General features: G+C 32.7%; 3 protein-coding genes across 4 annotated transcripts; 2 read left to right on the top strand and 1 right to left on the bottom strand.

Annotated features, from left to right (window-relative positions):
• Positions 1–1,655: 1,655 nt before the first annotated feature.
• Positions 1,656–4,209, top strand: LOC107873794. Its single transcript, XM_047414612.1, has 6 exons — positions 1,656–1,864; positions 1,979–2,332; positions 2,447–2,529; positions 2,793–3,403; positions 3,626–3,992; positions 4,190–4,209. The coding sequence occupies exons 1-6, from the start codon at positions 1,656–1,658 to the stop codon at positions 4,207–4,209; spliced, it is 1,644 nt and encodes a 547-aa protein (XP_047270568.1).
• Positions 4,210–5,105: 896 nt separating this feature from the next.
• On the bottom strand, positions 5,106–7,905 carry LOC107873793. Its single transcript, XM_016720734.2, has 8 exons — positions 7,819–7,905; positions 7,514–7,630; positions 7,194–7,244; positions 7,041–7,112; positions 6,567–6,895; positions 6,130–6,259; positions 5,417–5,943; positions 5,106–5,331 (listed from the first exon to the last, which is right to left on the bottom strand). Exons 1-8 carry the CDS (start codon positions 7,903–7,905, stop codon positions 5,106–5,108), a joined length of 1,539 nt encoding a protein of 512 aa, XP_016576220.2.
• Positions 7,906–11,718: 3,813 nt separating this feature from the next.
• Positions 11,719–18,223, top strand: LOC107875387 (oligoribonuclease). Of its 2 annotated transcripts, none has more exons than XM_016722095.2 (9): positions 11,719–12,014; positions 13,741–13,871; positions 14,082–14,156; positions 16,011–16,087; positions 16,569–16,650; positions 16,779–16,834; positions 17,223–17,309; positions 17,520–17,610; positions 17,713–18,223. In XM_016722095.2, exons 1-9 carry the CDS (start codon positions 11,851–11,853, stop codon positions 17,832–17,834), a joined length of 885 nt encoding a protein of 294 aa, XP_016577581.1. In that variant the 5' UTR covers positions 11,719–11,850; the 3' UTR covers positions 17,835–18,223. The 2 variants fall into 2 exon arrangements, with proteins under 2 accessions (XP_016577581.1, XP_016577582.1); XM_016722096.2 differs by having other exon boundaries at positions 11,836–12,014; positions 17,717–18,223.

Here is an 18,223-nt window from a genome sequence, read left to right on the forward strand (position 1 = left end):
GCCTGCAGCATGAAATGCAGGTCCCCCATGGGGGACGTCAGTACGAAATATGCATTGAGTACGTAAAGTTGTAGATAATCACATATGATATAGGAGCTCAATAGAAATCAGAAATAAGTGAATAAATCGTAATAAGAGTGGACCACACTTACTAGAACTTGTGACAACCTGTACATTGTATTTATTCAATCACTTTACCTTCATTCTTATCATCTTTGTAATCATTACTGTACTGTACTGTGACCATTAGATTGCCTCCAGTACATATCAACTGGGATCGACCCATGACAGGCTTATGCCCCTGGGATACCACCCATAAACACATAAATAGAGATCGATCCTAGGCTTATGCCCCTGTGATACCACCCGATAAGAGAGAACTTCCATCACTTAGTTCAATTAATCTTTGAGATTGTTGTTTCGGTTGCCACCGCATTTTTGATACTTTAAAACAATGATACATCAATAAGAGACATATAAATATACCATCAATGCAATAATGATGAAGTAAGAACTCATCAACATTAATTGTAACTTTTCTAGCAATAGTTTCAAAATTACAAAAAATAGCAATATGTATTTTGTATTTAAGTAAACTGTTGGTAGTTAAATACATATACAACAAAATATTATTTTCCCAATATCATGCTAATCAGTTTCAGTTTAAAATGGTAAAAAATTGTTTTCTAATTTATGGCACAATTAATTGACAGATTTCCTTACCTTTTAAAACTTTTTTTTTTACATCCCCGTTAAATTACAACAAATAATTCAAATAACTTTTTCCATAAAAAGAAACTAAAATCAAAACCCAAAATACATATTCAAATTAAATAAGTATTGGTTAAACGTAATTTTTTTCTCATCGACTAGCATTCTGAAGCACATTTAAAAAGAAAAACCGTGCAATTACAGGTATTGATCTTAAAACTATATACTATTTGTGGTTTCAATATAATTATATTTAAAAATTTTCTGAAGAAATTGTACCAAATATGTGTAATTTTCGTGGAATACAAAATCTTGATATAGTATGTAAATTTTAAAAAAAATTGGAATAAATTGTTGAAGCATTTTTTTACAATTTCAAATATGGCATTGTTGTTATAAAGTTTGAAAGTTGATAAGCAATTGTAAAAAGTTAATCTGAATTTTAATTTTTGATAAGCTGGTTTCGATTAAATTATTTTTGTTTGAATTCGCAAGTTTTGTATTAGCAATTTGTTGTTGTGTATACTACGAATTAGATATTTAGTTTGTTTTTTACTATTTAGTGGTTTTCTACAGATTGAAGATGGGAAGCATTGTTGTTCTTGTTAAACATTCAGGAAGATGAAATTATGAGCAAAAATATGAAGAGTACATGAGTGATGCGATATTGTTGAGCGTAAACTTTACATATGACCAACTGTACACGGTACTTGCTTCTCATGTTGATATTTATTTGACATGCAAATGCATTGAAATCGAATATCAATTAACAGATAGTGCGGAGAAAATACGTATACGTAATGACATGGGTTTGAAGGTCTATATTTTGCAGAAAAAAAGAGTTGAAGGATTTGAGTAATTTGCTTTTATATGTGAGTGTTTCTGACAGAGATAATTTCAGCAGAATTGTAAGTTCATCATTGTGTAATTCGGAAAGTCTAAAGATGTCTGTCAGTGCAAGTAACGTGAGAAATACAAGTACTCAAAGAGCGTTAATAGTTACTCCATCAGAAGAATATTTGGATGTATTTGAAATGGATACAAGTAGAGTTATTATCTCCGACCCACATCACAAACATATTGAGGTTGATCAAGTTTATATCTCAAAAAGAGTATTAAAATCAGTTATGAAGGACTATTCAATTCGTGAAAAGTTTTGAACACTATCTGTAAGATCAAGTAAAATCTGGAAAATGTATTATGCATTTAGTTATTTATTTTTTTCAGATGGTTAATTGTATTTGAGCAAATGTGTTTTTTTTTGCAGTTATGCGTTGTTGTGTAGATCAGGTAATTGTGCTTTTTTATTTCGTGTATCTGGTATCGATGAATCTGGAATGTTTAATGTCAGAGAATTTTTACCAGAACATACTTGTCCGATCAAAGATAATATCTATCCTAAATTGCATACTACTAGTAAGTTGATTAGTGGTATAGTCAAACCAAAATTTAAATGCCACAAACGGAAATACAATCCATCTGAAATCAGAAGTGATAAGAAGGAAGACATGGGTATGGATTTAACATATATTATGTGTTGGCGAGCCAAGGAGCAAGCACTTGAAGAGTTAAGAGGGAAACCAGCAGCATCATACGGGAAACTTTCTGCATACATTCATGTGTTAAACACTAGTTATCCCGATTCACATATAAGAATGAAAAAGAATGAAGACAATGAGTTTTTGTATATATTTATTGCACTAACTGCCTTCATTCAAGGATTTGCGCATTGCAGACCTGTCATAGTTGTTGATGCAAGTCATCTAAGAGGACTGTATAATGGAATTTTCGTAGCTACATGTACCATTGATGGAGCTGGTAAGATATTTAATTATAAATATATTTGATTTCAAATATGTTTCCAGCTGGATGTATTTAGAATATACATATATATTGTTTATGTAATGAGATTCAATTATTATTGTTGAAAGCAAATTGTATTTAAAATATACATATGTAGAAGTTTTAGTTATCCTCTAGAAGTTTAGAATCTTTGCAACTGTATGAAGTAATAATATAAATGTGCATTATTTGATTTGTCAAAAATCATGTATGCTTATATGAATTTTTTGAACATGTAGGACATATATTTCCTTTGGCCTATGGAGTTCTTGATTTCGAAAATGATACTTCTTGGACTTGGTTCTTTGAAAATCTGAAGAAAGCATATGGTGAAAGAAGAGAAATACGTGTAGTTTCTGATTGTAATACAAGCATCATAAAAGTTGTAAGTGAGGAGTATAATGATGTACCACATTATGTTTGTATGTGGCATTTATGGAAAAATGTGAAAAAAAACTTTAGAAAATCACATGATGCATTATCCGATGTCTTCTATACAATTGCAAAATCATATTCAAAGACTGAATATCACAGTTTAATGGAGAAGGTGGAGGCAGTTGATGTTAGATTGAAGAGTTACTTGAATTTGGTGGGATGCGATAAGTGGACTAGATCATATGCATCAGTTCATAGGGGATGGACTTTGACATTAAACATTGCCGAATCAATTAATGTTGCACTAGTATCGGCTAGAGAACTACCAATATATGATTTTCTAGAGGAAGTTAGATCAATGTTTGGTAGATGGAACTATGAAAACAGACAACATGCGTTGTATGCTTTTACAGATCTTATTGTTAAGTTTCAAGAAATTCTTCAACAGAATGAAGCAGAGAGTACACGTATGAAGGTATGATGAAATTTAACTCTTTATACTAAATATAGATATATTAGTTTTTTCATTTGTTTTATGGATATATTTTCATATTCACATAAGAAATTAAATAAATTATATTCTGTAATAAAAATACGTATGAATGGCAGAAAAATACATATGCTGAGATGGTTAAATACATATGCCAAATTGTTTCTGATATAACTTTGCAAATTATTTTTTTTTTAATAATTTCAGGTTATACCTGCATCAGAATATATCTATATAGTCCACGACAAGGAGAAATATTTTATTGTTTGTCTTAAGGAAAAGAAATGTTCTTGCAATGCATTTCAGTTGGATGAGATACCAAGTGTTCATGCTTGTGCAGTTCTTGATAGCAAGAATTTTAAGAAGGGACCATATTGCTCTGATCTATACAAGCCAAAAACAGTCTTGAGAACATATGATATTCCAGTTTATCCTCTACCACACAAAGATGACTGGATAATTCCAAATGAAATTTTGATTGAGGTAGTTCTGCCCCCAAAATACAAGCGACCCCCTGGAAGGCCTGCAAAGAAGGATCGTGGAAAGTTTAGACGAGATATGTTTGGAAAGAAAAGTAAAAATTATTGCAGTTCATACGGATGTAAAGGGAACAATAGGCGTTCATGTAGGAAATACAACAAATAATAAGTCGGTTGATGTATTTAGTTATACACAATTGAAGTTTTTTTTCTTGAATAAAATATATTTGATTTTTACTTTTAAAAAAATGTTTGATCTTATAAAAGTTGTTATGCTTAATGTGATTGAAAGTTTTTGTTTTTCTTTATTAATAAAATACATAAAGTAACTTTTATATTATGATAATACATGAAATACATTGTGCAGAAATATATATATATAAATAAATGGATATCTATTTAAATACATATATACATATGTGTGAAGATTAAATACATAGATACATATGCGTTAAATATATATATATATACATTTCCATTATGATTAAAATATATTTGATTTTTACTTTTAAAGAAATGTTTGATTTTATTGAAGTTTGTATGCTTGATTTGATTGAAAGTTTTTGTTTTTATTTATTAATATAATACATAAAAAAACTTCTATTTTATATAATACATGAAATACGTTATGCAGAAATACATATATATAAAAGGATATCTATGTAAATACATATATACATATGTGTGAAGAATAAATACATAAATACATATGTGTTAACTGTATTTATATATAAACTTTATTTATGCTTAAAAAAATGATGTTATTGATGTTGTTATTCTTAATTTGTTGGAAAGTTTTTATTTTTTTTATTAATAAAATACACAAAGTATCTTTTATATTATGATAATACATGAAATACATTATGCAGAAATACGTATATACAAATGGATATCTTTATAAATACATAAATTCATATCTGTGAATATTAAAAACATAAATACATATGCGTTAAATACATATATACATTTTCATTATGCTTAAAATAAAAAAGCTTTGTTATATATTTATTTATGTATATATGCATAATAGTAAACTAAACTAAATATTGTAATATAAACAACACAAAAACTAAATATCACAATAATTAAACATAAGAAAATATTGCCATTGATGATTGAATTAACATATGAAACCTAAAATATATTCAACAAAAAGATCGTCAACAAAATGTTTATTGTTATCAAAAACATCCATCTCAAAATAAAAGTCAAATATCATGTACTTCAGTAACTTCTGTTATCTGGATTTTCCTACGAGGCCTACTTGGTGCTTCATCATCACTTTGTGCCTTCTCTTCTTGTTTTTTTGTACCATAATGCCACAACATTGAAGCGTATCTCGTGCGGAGAAGATCTGGATCAAAGTCAACTTTTGGAACACCTCCACCAAATGTAAGGCACTCGGTATATGTAATCATATATAACTCACAATCCCTGCATATGGGGAAATTAATAAGTATTAGCATAACATGAGAATATATATATATATAAATAAATAATATGTATATTCAAAACTTACAAGCTGCCACATGGTTGTTGAGGCAAATTTTTCATAATGTAAACATCAAAAAGACCATATTTATCATTTAATTTGTAATTTGGATAATTGTCAATATCAATACCCTTCTTCTCATAGAATTTACATGCCAAAAGACAGTAAGGTATAACCTCAACTAACTTCTCAACTTCAGCAAGCACAGCAGAATCACGACCAGCATATGACAGTGAATCATATACATATATGCATCTACTGTTGAAAGAAAGTACAGCCAGAACCCAGTGATGTTTGGACTTTATGTTGATAGGAATGAATATATGATCAACTGTATGCCATGGAACAGCAGCATGCATGCGAAATCCACTTATGCACTTATTCAAATGGTATTTCTTTCCACCAGCATTAAGCGTTGGATCATCAATTAAATACACAGCTAACACAGCTCTTACAATGTTCATGAAATTGCAGTCAACTGTGCTATACATATATGAGTTATTTGGTTCATACTTGGATTTCTTTCTCAAACAGTATAGGCAAACATCAATTTGCTGGATCAAATAAAAGAAGATTTGTAAAAACAACCACCTAAAATTAAATTTTCAATGTGTAAGCCACTATATGTATGTACTCATGTACATATATATCTGAACTTATGATATACTGCATATGTGTATAAGAAAATACATATTGTAGATAATCATTATAAGTAATTATAATATAAATATGTAATTCACCTCATCTGACCATGACAGTCCAGGAGTACCCATAACGTAGAACCAATTCTTGTCTTCAACTGATAGAATGTCAAAATTCAAAGCTGATATCTTGGACTTATTTTTCAGATAATGTTCCCATTTGTTGCTTCTGTTAATTGATTAAATATAATACTTAATAATAAACAAAAAATGTAAATGAATAATATAATTAAGTTGTAAAGTACTTACTTCTTTGCATGATATTTGAGAAGGTCCAATGAAAGCCACGTCATGAACTTATTGGTGACCTTAGTATCTTCAATATCAAAAATTGGATGAGGTACAAATGGATGCTTCAGTTTGAATTTTTTTGTCTGCACTTCTGTGCTTCCTTTATAATTACAATAAAATGGAAAAAATAATTAATAAATAAAATAAAGAAGTTTGGTATATACAACAAAAAAAGTTAAAAGCACAAATCTTCTGTTGGATCAAATTTCGTAGTGAATGGTGATTCCTTGAATTTAGATGGTCTCTTAATTCTTGAAACATTCATAGGAGTTTGTTCTTTATTTGCAGATGGATGAACAATAATGCTTCTTTCTAGATTCACATATTCGTTAAGACTGGGTAGCAACTCATCAGGAATTGTTACTTGGAAATCACGTAAATCTGGTTGAGACTTCCCTTCTCCAAAAACTGCTTCATGGGTGTGAACTTCTGAATTAATTTGTTCATCCAAATTTGGTTTCTCACAATTAGCCATTGATGTATTTTCAATTATTTCTGCAGCCGCTTCAGTGTTCTGTTTAAAATATACACAAATCTTTTAAAGTTGATACAATAACAAAGAAAGTAAACACAAATTATGCAGGAATTAAGCATACCTTTGAATCATCTCAAACTCTCAAATTTTATTGTATGAAATCAAGATTGATACTTCTAAGCACCTCATCTGGAAATGTGTTTTGTGAATCTGAAAATTGTGCTTCACTCACACTTTCATCAACAAATTTTTTGTTCTGTTCAACATGTTGAAACATATTAAATAACATCAATATTTGTTCAGGAATTAAAATACAATATTAATTTATTCATCATACCGTTGAATCACATACATCTCTTGCTTCATGCACGGAGGTATCAATTTTGTCCTTTAATAAAGGAAACAATAAAACATTGAAAATATTAATATTCACCTATATTAATATACATCCTAAAAATAAGAATCAACAAATTACCAAAACAACATCATTATCCGCATAATACAACTCCGTAAAATTGGTGCTTTGTTTTTCTGTGATCTCTTAAATAACATGTTCCTAAACATAAACAATGATGACATGTATAGTTCATATATATAAATAGAAATTTCAATAGTATTAAAAACTAATATACATATGAATGAAAATAATTTACTTACCAACGTACCTTCAGGATTCTTATCAAAATCATGATGTAAAATTGGTGTGAATTCATGAGGTGAAGTATCCTTATTAGCTTCATCCAATTGTGGCTTGACAAATTCATAATCTTTAACCTGTTTATTCACGTAAAATATATTAAATACGTATGACGATCAAAATTAATATAACATTTGATTAGTTTTGTACTACATATGTATATCTGAGTGCATATGTATTTATTCAAATACATAATAAATATGTTTTATATTTATTTAATAGATCAAATATATTTAAAATATTAAATGAACACAAAATTACTTACCAATATGCCTTCAGGATTCTTATTAAAACCTTCCACAGTCGTTGGAGTTGATTGATGTGGTGATGTATTCTTATCACCTTCCTCCATTTGAGCTTTGTCACAATCTTTGTCTTTTTCTTATTTCTTGTCGTTGAAAAAAATATAAATACATATCATTAAATATGTATTTATCCAAACATAAACACATACTAAATATGTATTTTCTCTAACCTAAATACATATTAAATTTGTATTTATTCAAACATAAATACATATGTTTGTATTTGTTATATGTATATAACAAATCAACTGTATTTATTCAAATATAAATACAAACTAAATATGTATTTAGTAAACATAAATACATACTAAATATGTATTTAGTAAAACCTAAATACATATTAAATATGTATCTATTCAAACATAAATACATATTGAATATGTATTTATTCAAACATAAATACATATGTTGTATATGTATATAACAAATCGTACTTAACAATTATTCTTTATAAAACTAAAAATTTTGTACCGTCATCTCATTTTCATTATTTGATCACACCTTGTTGTTACTGAATTTCGAATGTCATTAAACTCTTTACGAACCTAAATTCAAAGAATTGAAATCAGATATGAAATAAACGAAAATACCAAAGTCTTAAGCATAAATTACCTCATCACGAAACTTTTCAAAACACTTTCTTAGAAAGAACATCATCTCCGTCTTCACGATTGAAAAAAGACATATCAGGCGACTGAATCGGAATGTCTTTCCTGTTTGAAGGTACTGTTTCTTTTGATTTAATCACCTTGAAAATTGGTGTCTTCACAGAAGACATCTTCACAACACGACTTGGATGAGTCCTTTTTGGTGTACGCTGATCTACACCTTTTGATTGATTCTTCAACTTTTTCTTGACAGGTGAATTTGACGAATCGCCCTGATTTTTTTTTCTGCTGATTGAAAGCTGGTGTTTAAGTGGAGAATCCTGAAAATCATCATCAGAATCAACATAATCTTCTTTATGACTTCCACTTCTATGGAAAACCTTCTTTGGTATTTGAACGGTTGAAATCTCCTTTCGTTTGGCTTAATGTTCTTGAAAACAACCTACAACTTACATTATAACCAGTTGACCTTGACAGTAATGCAAATCATTCACCCACTGTTTTTTGTAAATTAACATATATGAATACAGTAAATGTATTTACATCATAATCAAAACATCACACAAAATAATATATTTTTAGAAAACTAACCTTATCATTTGAATCATTAAACAAACTTTCCATCAATGATTCATATCGTAGGCGAATAACATTTGTCTTCCAATTTAGAAGACGTGGAATTTGAGAATCCACCTTAGAAGCAACAGTACGAGGGACAGCAGAACAACACTCGTACAACCAAATCTGGATGTCAAGTGGCATTCCATAAAGCATGTAAAACTTTCCTGTGGGTTTCAACTTTTTATTCAAACTTTTAGCTAATTCTTCATATGCAACCAATCCCCAAGGATAGTCCCTGTAACGATCACTCTCCACCAGATCAAAATGGAGGCGTGGAATAATGACAGTATCAATAGACGACAGGAAAAATTCATGAATAAAATATAAATTAGCAAACTTGAACGCATCTTCATCATTCTCGTTCCCTCATATTTTATCAGTAACATCAATAAATAATTCCTTCTTCTGAATAAATTTGAAACCATTAAAATACTGATCAATAATTTTGTTTGGAACGTCTTCATCAAACCCAAAATCATCCCTGTTTGAATGACAATTCAAATCAGTTACTACAACAAATTCTCTAAGACTAAAATGCAGAGTTGTGCCCTTTGCACGAATTACTATGTCACTTGTTGAACTTTCCGTAGTCTCCAGTGACATAATGCATCTCCCTAATTGCGCTTGCACAACACAATTCTTTTTCTTCATGAAAACACCAAAAATACTATCAATACAAAACTTCTTGAATTGATTCTTCGTTAGCATTGCCTTAATACGGTCTTCAATGTCATTGACCGTATGACAGCCGATATGTGGTGCAAATTTAGGCAATACTCTTGCCACATATATTTTATCGCGCAAAACCTATAAAAAATAAAAATACAATTACATGTCTAAAGAGGCCACATATGTATTCATACAAATACATCTTCAAAGTTGGATTACAACATAAAAACAAAAAAATAGCATATGTATTATATGAATACATCATTGCTAGAAATATAAGATAATAATCATCAAAATACATACATTGTGATCATATCAAAATAAAATAAAAAAATAAGTGATCATAAAATACAAATTTTATCAATAACAAAATACAAAATACATACTATCCGGTAATAAATACATTTCATGTAATCCCTAACATACAAAATACATATATATTCGATAGATGGTCACAACAAATGAAAAATACATATACAAATATAAATTATCTAATGAAAACATATACAAATACAAATCTTAACATTATAAAATACAATATGTTACACAAGACTTAAATACAAAAATACAAATTATCTAATCAAAACATATACAAATAAAAATCTTAACATTATCAAATACAATATGTTACAAAAGACTTAAATACAAAAATACAAATTATCTAATGAAAATATACACAAATAAAAATCTTAACATTATCAAATACAATATGTTACAAAGACTTAAATGCAAAAATACAAATTATCTAATCAAAACATATACAAATAAAAATCTTAACATTATCAAATACAATATGTTACAAAAGACTTAAATACAAAAATACAAATTATCTAATGAAAACATATATAAATACAAATCTTAACATTATCAAATACAATATGTTACACAAGACTTAAATGCAAAAATACATATCTTAAATATCTAATACAGAATAAATACAGCTCTAAAACTTATAAGTAACAAATCTCATAAATTTTCAGAATTACATATCTATAACATAACATATATATATCTTCACACTGGGAACTACAAATTTCCTAACTTGACTGAAAGCTAAAATAAGCACACAATTTATTAATTGCATATATAAAATACACATATTAACATATTGTAAATAAACTACAAAATTTTGCAAATGCAATAATATCTCCTCAACTTTCTATTCTTCAGATGACGATTCATAATCAGTTGAAATCAGGCTTGAATGAGATTTTTTATCTGGCTTTCTCTTTTTCATTGTTTTTTGATTTTTTTTTAGATTTGGGGGACAAAGATTCCCTCACTGCTTTCCGTTTCATTATTTCAACAGACTTTTGTGGATCGTTTCGCTTCTTCAATCTCAACTCTTGTAAGTTAAGACTTTCCTTTGGCTGATTATTACAAGAAATCAAGTTAATTTTTTCATCTTGGGTTAAACCTAGGCTAAAAGATGGTATTTCATCAAAATTCATGGAACAATTTGCATGCTTTGACATTATATCGGTAAACAAGAAAAAAATCAACACACGAAATTAAACCCAAAAAACCCCCAAATTAAACACACACAATTATATGGAAAAAATAGTGACGAACAAGAAAAAGAAAGGTCATAAGAAAAACTTAACATGCATTAACTGAAAAATCACTTACCATAAAAGGTGGAAACAAGGTTTATCAAGATTTAGGGAGAAATTTGTGGATTTTGAAAAAAAAATAGCCGAAGGAGATATTGGAGGGAATCGAATCTTTGTTTGTGCGTCGAAATAGGTAAACAGCAGGTAAAGAGGCGTGAAAAGCGTATAGTGAAAAAAATAGAGTGGATGTCACGCGTCAGTTAATTAAAAATCTAAACTATTGCTACTTGTGTTAATAGTTATAATTTTGGAAAACTATTGCTATTACTTGTAATTATTGTCTTAAAGTTGCTAGTTTATGTAATTTTTTCTTTATTAAAATTCAAAACTAAACCAAACCAAATCCAACTAAATATTTTTTTTTAATCGATTTGATTTGAATCGCGGTTCGATTTGATTAAAAATCAAACCGTGAACACAACTACAATAATGAAGGAAAATACTCAATTAAACACCTTCCGCAAATAGGGACATTTGTGGAATGACCCGAAAAAAATACCTAGGCCCAATAAATCAGATTTTCAAACAAAGGAGAAACAATAATTATGGTCCCAATAATTGTACTGTCTCTGCTCTTTTTAGTTTTTGTCTGACCAGTCAACACTGTTCAACCACTGAAGCCACGCTCCGACGACCCTTCTGCCGGTAAACTCCGCCTTCCGCCGCCGTATTATTTGTTACAGTTGTATGTATACACACACAAATACATGTAAATACAACTATTTTTTGTATGTATGTAAGACAAGAGTGAGTTGCTCGGATGTTGAGCACTCGCACCTCCAACCTTTAAGGTTGTGGGTTCGAGTCACTAAAGGAGTAAAAGGGCGGGAGCTCATGGGGAGGGGGTAAAAAGAAAAAAAGGAATTTGTCTCTATGTCACTTATCAGGATGATCGTTATGTGTTTGACAAAATGACTGTGGCCATTAGGTATCAAGAACTATTTTTTAAGTCTTGGTTTATTTCATTTTTTCATGTTTTCAAGATTTTGGGGGCTTAGTACTATAAGGGGTTTCAGTTTTTTAAGCTAATGGAAAAGAGAAAGATAAAAAGTACCATTGCATGTAGAGACGGAGCCAGGAATTTGAGTTTATGGGTTTCGGATTTTAGAAAATGTAGGTTACTGGGTTCTTAATAAGAAGTGGAGCCTTGGCGTAATTAGTAAAGTTGCCTCCATGTGACCAGGAGTTCAGGGGTCCAAGCCGTGGAAGTAGCCTCTTGCAGAAATGCAAGCTGTGCAAGTAGCCTCTTGCAGAAATGCAGGTAAGGTTGCATACAATAGACCCTTCTGGTCCAGTGCTTCCCTGGAACCTGCGTATAGCAGCAACTTAGTCTACTGGGCTGCCCTTTAAGTAAATGGTCTGAGTGAAAGCTATTGAGTTGTGCCGAATCTATAGGTTCATACCAATGATTACTCTTTTTTTTTTTTTTTGTATATAGCCAATAGCTGATGTAACTAAGCTTCAATTTCCTTACCTACTTAAAAGCCGGTGGGCATACGGGTTTCAAGGAAGTGTCACATATGATTTGATTATAGTAAAGAGACATTGATGAGTAAGCACTTATGGATATGATAGAAAGATAGATAGCATTATTCTCTCTTAGAGGACAAATTTTTGTAACCCTAAAAAAACAGGTTTAGTCATACCACATTCACTCCTCCGAACTTGTTCTGATAGGGCTATGCTATAGTACCCTTGTCCACCTGGTAAGGCTAGAACTTTGTCTGGTGGTGATACGTTTGCTGACTGGCAGTTGATCAAGGCTCTTCCTGACAACTGAGCTCCTATAATCCATTTGGAATTTTGTGTGCATTTGGATATTGGTTGTTTGACGTTAAATTTTTAGATTCTATCAATTCGAATAGAGTAAAGAACAAGCATTAGGTGAAACAGTGTGACTACGAGGTAGAATAATCATGTCCTAACAATAACATCTAACTGCTCTACGAGTCAGAGAAAAATCTTAAAAGTAACAAAATATGCATAAGTGATAAGTCTACATAGAAAAGTTGATATAAGCCAAGGGCTTGCTGGTGTCCGTACCCCCTTCTTTCGTGTTTTATTCGTCAGCTTATTCTCTTAAAGTGGAAGTGAATATTCTTCTCCCGTCCCTCTGGATATTCTTGTGAAATCAAGAAGTAGCATCGACTATTCCAGAAACCTATTCATGATTAACTCATGAGACTATGGTGATGTGGAGGAGTTGCATTATATTTTATGCTCCATTACTAGCTTGGGCTCTCAATGGTGGATCATTCTTTTCAGTGGTTCTTAGATGTCAACTTGTACAAGTGCTCTCTTTGATTTATTTGTTTTAGTTCCTAAGGAAAAAACATCATGGTTCTACATTAATCCATTCTTCATTCCTCAGGAGCTTAATGGTCAACGGCTTTCACAGAATGAATCAACTCTCTAATGCCTTCTCGTGGCTTAATTTGGATGTCACCGATAACCGGGATGACACAGAAATTCTTGGGGAAACTGAGACAGTAAATGGAAGAGGTAAGGCTGGGACAGAATTTGTAAAGTGTCTACGTCATACTAAGATTTGTAGATCAATAGCTGTGTTGAAAAAGATAGTTCAACAATTGAATGGTCAACAGGAAAAGGAGGGAATAGTAGTTTATCCGCAGTTCTCAGCATTCTTTTAGTACCAGAAACCTTAAAATTTTGCTATCCTTGTGAGAAAATGACAATTTGTGAACTCTGCAGGTAAAGCGAAGGAAAATGATGACAACTCTGGAGAGTTCAAATTGCCACTTGTATGGATAGACCTTGAGATGACTGGTAATTATTGGCTTATGACTCGTGAATTTGGTCTAGTTCTTAAAGACACATACTGACTCAAAAGCTTAATACCCCTATAGTTGTTGCAACTCTGAATGTTGCCCTTATTCTTATACATTGGGATCATAGTACTCCATCTCCAGGCCTCGGGCATTTTCGCCGACTTGAAAATGCCGTTAAACAGATCAGTCAACCACCTTAAACCAGCCTTGCCAGAAAGCTTCCAAAAATCCACGGGAATCTCATCAGGCCCCGTCGCCCTACCCCTTCGCATTCGGCGAACGGCCTCTCTAACCTTCTCCACCTTAAAACGTCTACAATAACTAAAATCACGACACTCCTCTGATTGCTCCAGCTCCCCTAACGCAATAACCCTATCCCTTTCATCATTCAAGAGCCTATGAAAATACGACTGCCATCTTTTCTTAATGTGACCATCCTCCACCAACACTCTACCATCCTCCCCCTTAATGCACTTCTCCTGGTCGAGGTCCCGACCCTTCCTCTCCCTAACCTTAGCCAACCTAAACAACCTCTTTTCCCCTCCTTTCTTCTCTAACCCCGCATACAAGCTATCAAACGCAGCCGTCTTAGCCGCCGTAACTGCTAGCTTAGCCTCCTTCCTCGCTAATTTGTACTCCTCCCTATTTACCCGCTTCTCTTCTTCATCCTTGCTCTCAACCAACTTAGCATACGCCCCCTTCTTAGTCTCGACTTTCTTCTTAACTTCTTCATTCCACCATCAATCCCCCCGATGATGACCGGCCTGACCCCTAGACACACCCAACACCTCACTAGCAGTCTCCTTGATGCATCTAGCCACCCTATACCACATACCATCTACGTCTCCCCTACATTCCCACACCCCCAAACCCACCAACTTCTCCCCTAACCCCCGCGCGTTCACCGGCGTCAAGCCGCCCCACTTAATTCTCGGTCGCCCCCCCTCACCCCTATTCTTCTTATCCTTTTTTATACCTAAGTCCATCACCAAGAGCCTATGCTGGGTCGAAAGATTCTCACTCAGAATGACCTTACAGTCCTTACACAACACCCTATCCCCTTTCCTAAGCAGCAAAAAGTCAATTTGGGTCTTGGCAATCGCGCTTCGGAAGGTGATCAGGTGATCGTCCTTTTTCAGAAAGCTTGAATTTACCACCACCAGCCCAAAGGACCGTGCAAATTCCAACAGAGCAGCTCCCTCTTCATTTCTCTCCCTAAAACCAAAACCACCATGCACATCACCAAAGCTTCTCAGTAACGCACCGATGTGCCCATTGAAATCCCCTGCTGCTATAATTTTCTCAGAGCTAGGCACGCATCTCACCATCTCAACCAAGTCCTCCCAAAACCGCATCTTCTCCTCCCCTCCAAGTCCACCTGCGGCGCATACACACTACACACGTTCAGGGTAAACCCCCCAAAGACCAACTTAATAGTCATTAGCCTATCACTAAACCGCTTAACCTCCACTAGCTGCCCTCTAAGCTCTTCATCTACTAAGATGCCAACTCCATTCCTACGCCTCACGCTTCCAGAGTACCAAAGCTTGTAACCATCCACATCCCTAGCCTTAGACCCTATCCACTTGGTCTCCTGGACACATGCAATATTGATCCTCCTCTTTCTAAGAATCTTCACCAGCAATATTGAGAATATGCCCACATCTCACAAATAAGCTGGAGAATTGTAGGACCAACTAACTTGATCCCAAACATAAGCTGGACACGTGCATTGTCTTGCATATTACATCCTGATGCACGAAACAACAGCAGCATTGCACATCTCCAAAAATACTCTTGAAGATGAAAGTTTTATAGTATAATTTTCTTTTGACATTTCCTTCCTGTGTAGGTTTGGATATTGAAGTTGAAAGGATATTGGAGATTGCTTGTATAATTACAGATGGAAACCTGATCAAATCAATTGAGGTAAAATTGTCTCATCTTTCTAACTTATCCCATATTTTTATTCTAGTTTTGCACACTGTTCACATAATCATTTTTTTCAATTTCACACATTCCTGTTTTTAAAGTTGATAGGTTCTCTGACTGTGTGGTTATTAAGGTAAACGGAGATTCCTTTTTTAAAATTGATGGTTTCTCTGACTGTGTGGTTATTAAGGTAAAGGGAGATAAGGATTGAATATTACAATATAGTTCGACGTTAGGAGAAAAAATCTAAAGTAATGTGTATGGTACTTATTGTCATAATGCCAATTGGCTGATGAAATTTCGTTCTCTGCTTTGCTCTTAGGTGGTAATATCCTTTTCTAATTTACAGAATTTTGTCCACCTTCTCTATTATTAAAATTTTGCAGTGCGTGACACTTGTGTGTGCGCCCTATATTTTCTCTTCAATATTTTCTCATTCTTCTACCAACAGGAATTCATTTTGTACTTTCAAAATTAGGGTCCCGATTTAGTTATACATCAAAGCAAGGAGTGTCTGGACAAAATGGGAGAATGGTGTCAGAGCCATCATGCGGCAAGTGGTAAGTGTCTTGATGTGCATGAATAAGGTTATAAGATTGCCTTATGAGGAATACGACTAACATTTCATCATAGAGTACATCTTTTTAATGCTATTTTTAGTTCAAAGATGAAACTTAATGTAATTTAGGTTTGACTCAGAAGGTGCTCAAGAGTACCATCACTGAAGAAGAAGCCGAGAAACAGGTATCATATTCCCTTTTATAAGCCATAAAAGTTCTTTTAAGCTGGTTTGACCAGCGTTTAAGCCAATCCAAACACTCTCGAACAGTCTCAGATATGCTTATATCATGTACATTTTCCTTTGCTTTTAGACTAGAGGATCATATGATTTATTTTAAAAAAAATTGATTTAGATATAGCATAACAAGTTTTTAGCTATATGTTTGATAACGTTGCCATATGATAGAGCTGCATGGCAATTCTGGATTGAAAGAACCCTCAGACATCCACACCTTTCTCGGCCTTTTGGCTAAGATGACATGGAATTCACATACTTTCCTCATCTCATGTGCCCTGGGGTTCTGTAAGTTGGTTCATCAGGTTAATATTCCTTTTTTTTCACACCTTGCAGGTTGTTGAGTTTGTTAAGAGAAATATAGGGTCGTATACCCCAATGCTTGCAGGAAATTCAATCTATACGGATCTTCTTTTTTTGAAGGTATGGTGTATGTTTGTCTGAATCTATAGATACCATTTTGAGAAACGTTTCTACAAATAGATGATGTGGTACTATATCTTTTAGGTGGTCGTTCCACTGAACTTCAGGATTATTCTATATTTCTACTATAGTCAACTTGATAGCCATTCGGTGTTGAGGCATGTAATATCACAGTCATATACTCTTCTCATTCTAATTTATTTGTTACAGAAGTATATGCCAACTTTGGCAAGTTTGTTTTCGCATGTACTTGTTGATGTCAGCAGTGTAAAGGCGTTGTGTGTTCGTTGGTATCCTAGAGGTAAAACTATATTGCATTTTGAGGTTTATCTGGTCTATCCAATGTATATATCTTTGTTTCTGAATTTCCATTTTTACATGTATTTTGCTACTTTTGAATTAGATAGCAGGAAGGCGCCTAAAAAGCAAAACAAGCACAGAGCTATGGATGACATTAGGGAGAGCATAGCTGAACTCAAATACTTCAAGGAGCACATATTCAAAGCCTCCAAGTCTAAAAAGTGAAATTGAAGGAATTTTTCATCTCATGGTTAGGGATTCTCTTGATATAATTCCCAAAATCTGGGGTTACCTGCCACTGTAAAGTGATCCTGATTTTTAGATGTAGAGGTCTTTGGTCTAAATTATTAGCTCTGCCACTGATTTTGTACTATCACATTATTGGCCGTCATGCAATAGATCCTTGTGGTCCTGCTCTTCCCGGCCCCTCTAGCGGGAGCTTAGTGCACCAAGCTGCACTTTTTATTATTCGCTATCATATGTAATTTGGGGTAGAATTTACCTTGAAACAACTGGAGAAATGTTCGCGGCTATGGGTTGGCTTGTAATGTAGACTACCGAGTTCCAACTTAGAGCTCCTTCTACTCTAATCTACCGTGTCCCGATTTGAAACT

The sequence above is a fragment of the Capsicum annuum genome, chromosome 6, assembly GCF_002878395.1.
Source record: "Capsicum annuum cultivar UCD-10X-F1 chromosome 6, UCD10Xv1.1, whole genome shotgun sequence".
NCBI lineage: Eukaryota > Viridiplantae > Streptophyta > Magnoliopsida > Solanales > Solanaceae > Capsicum > Capsicum annuum.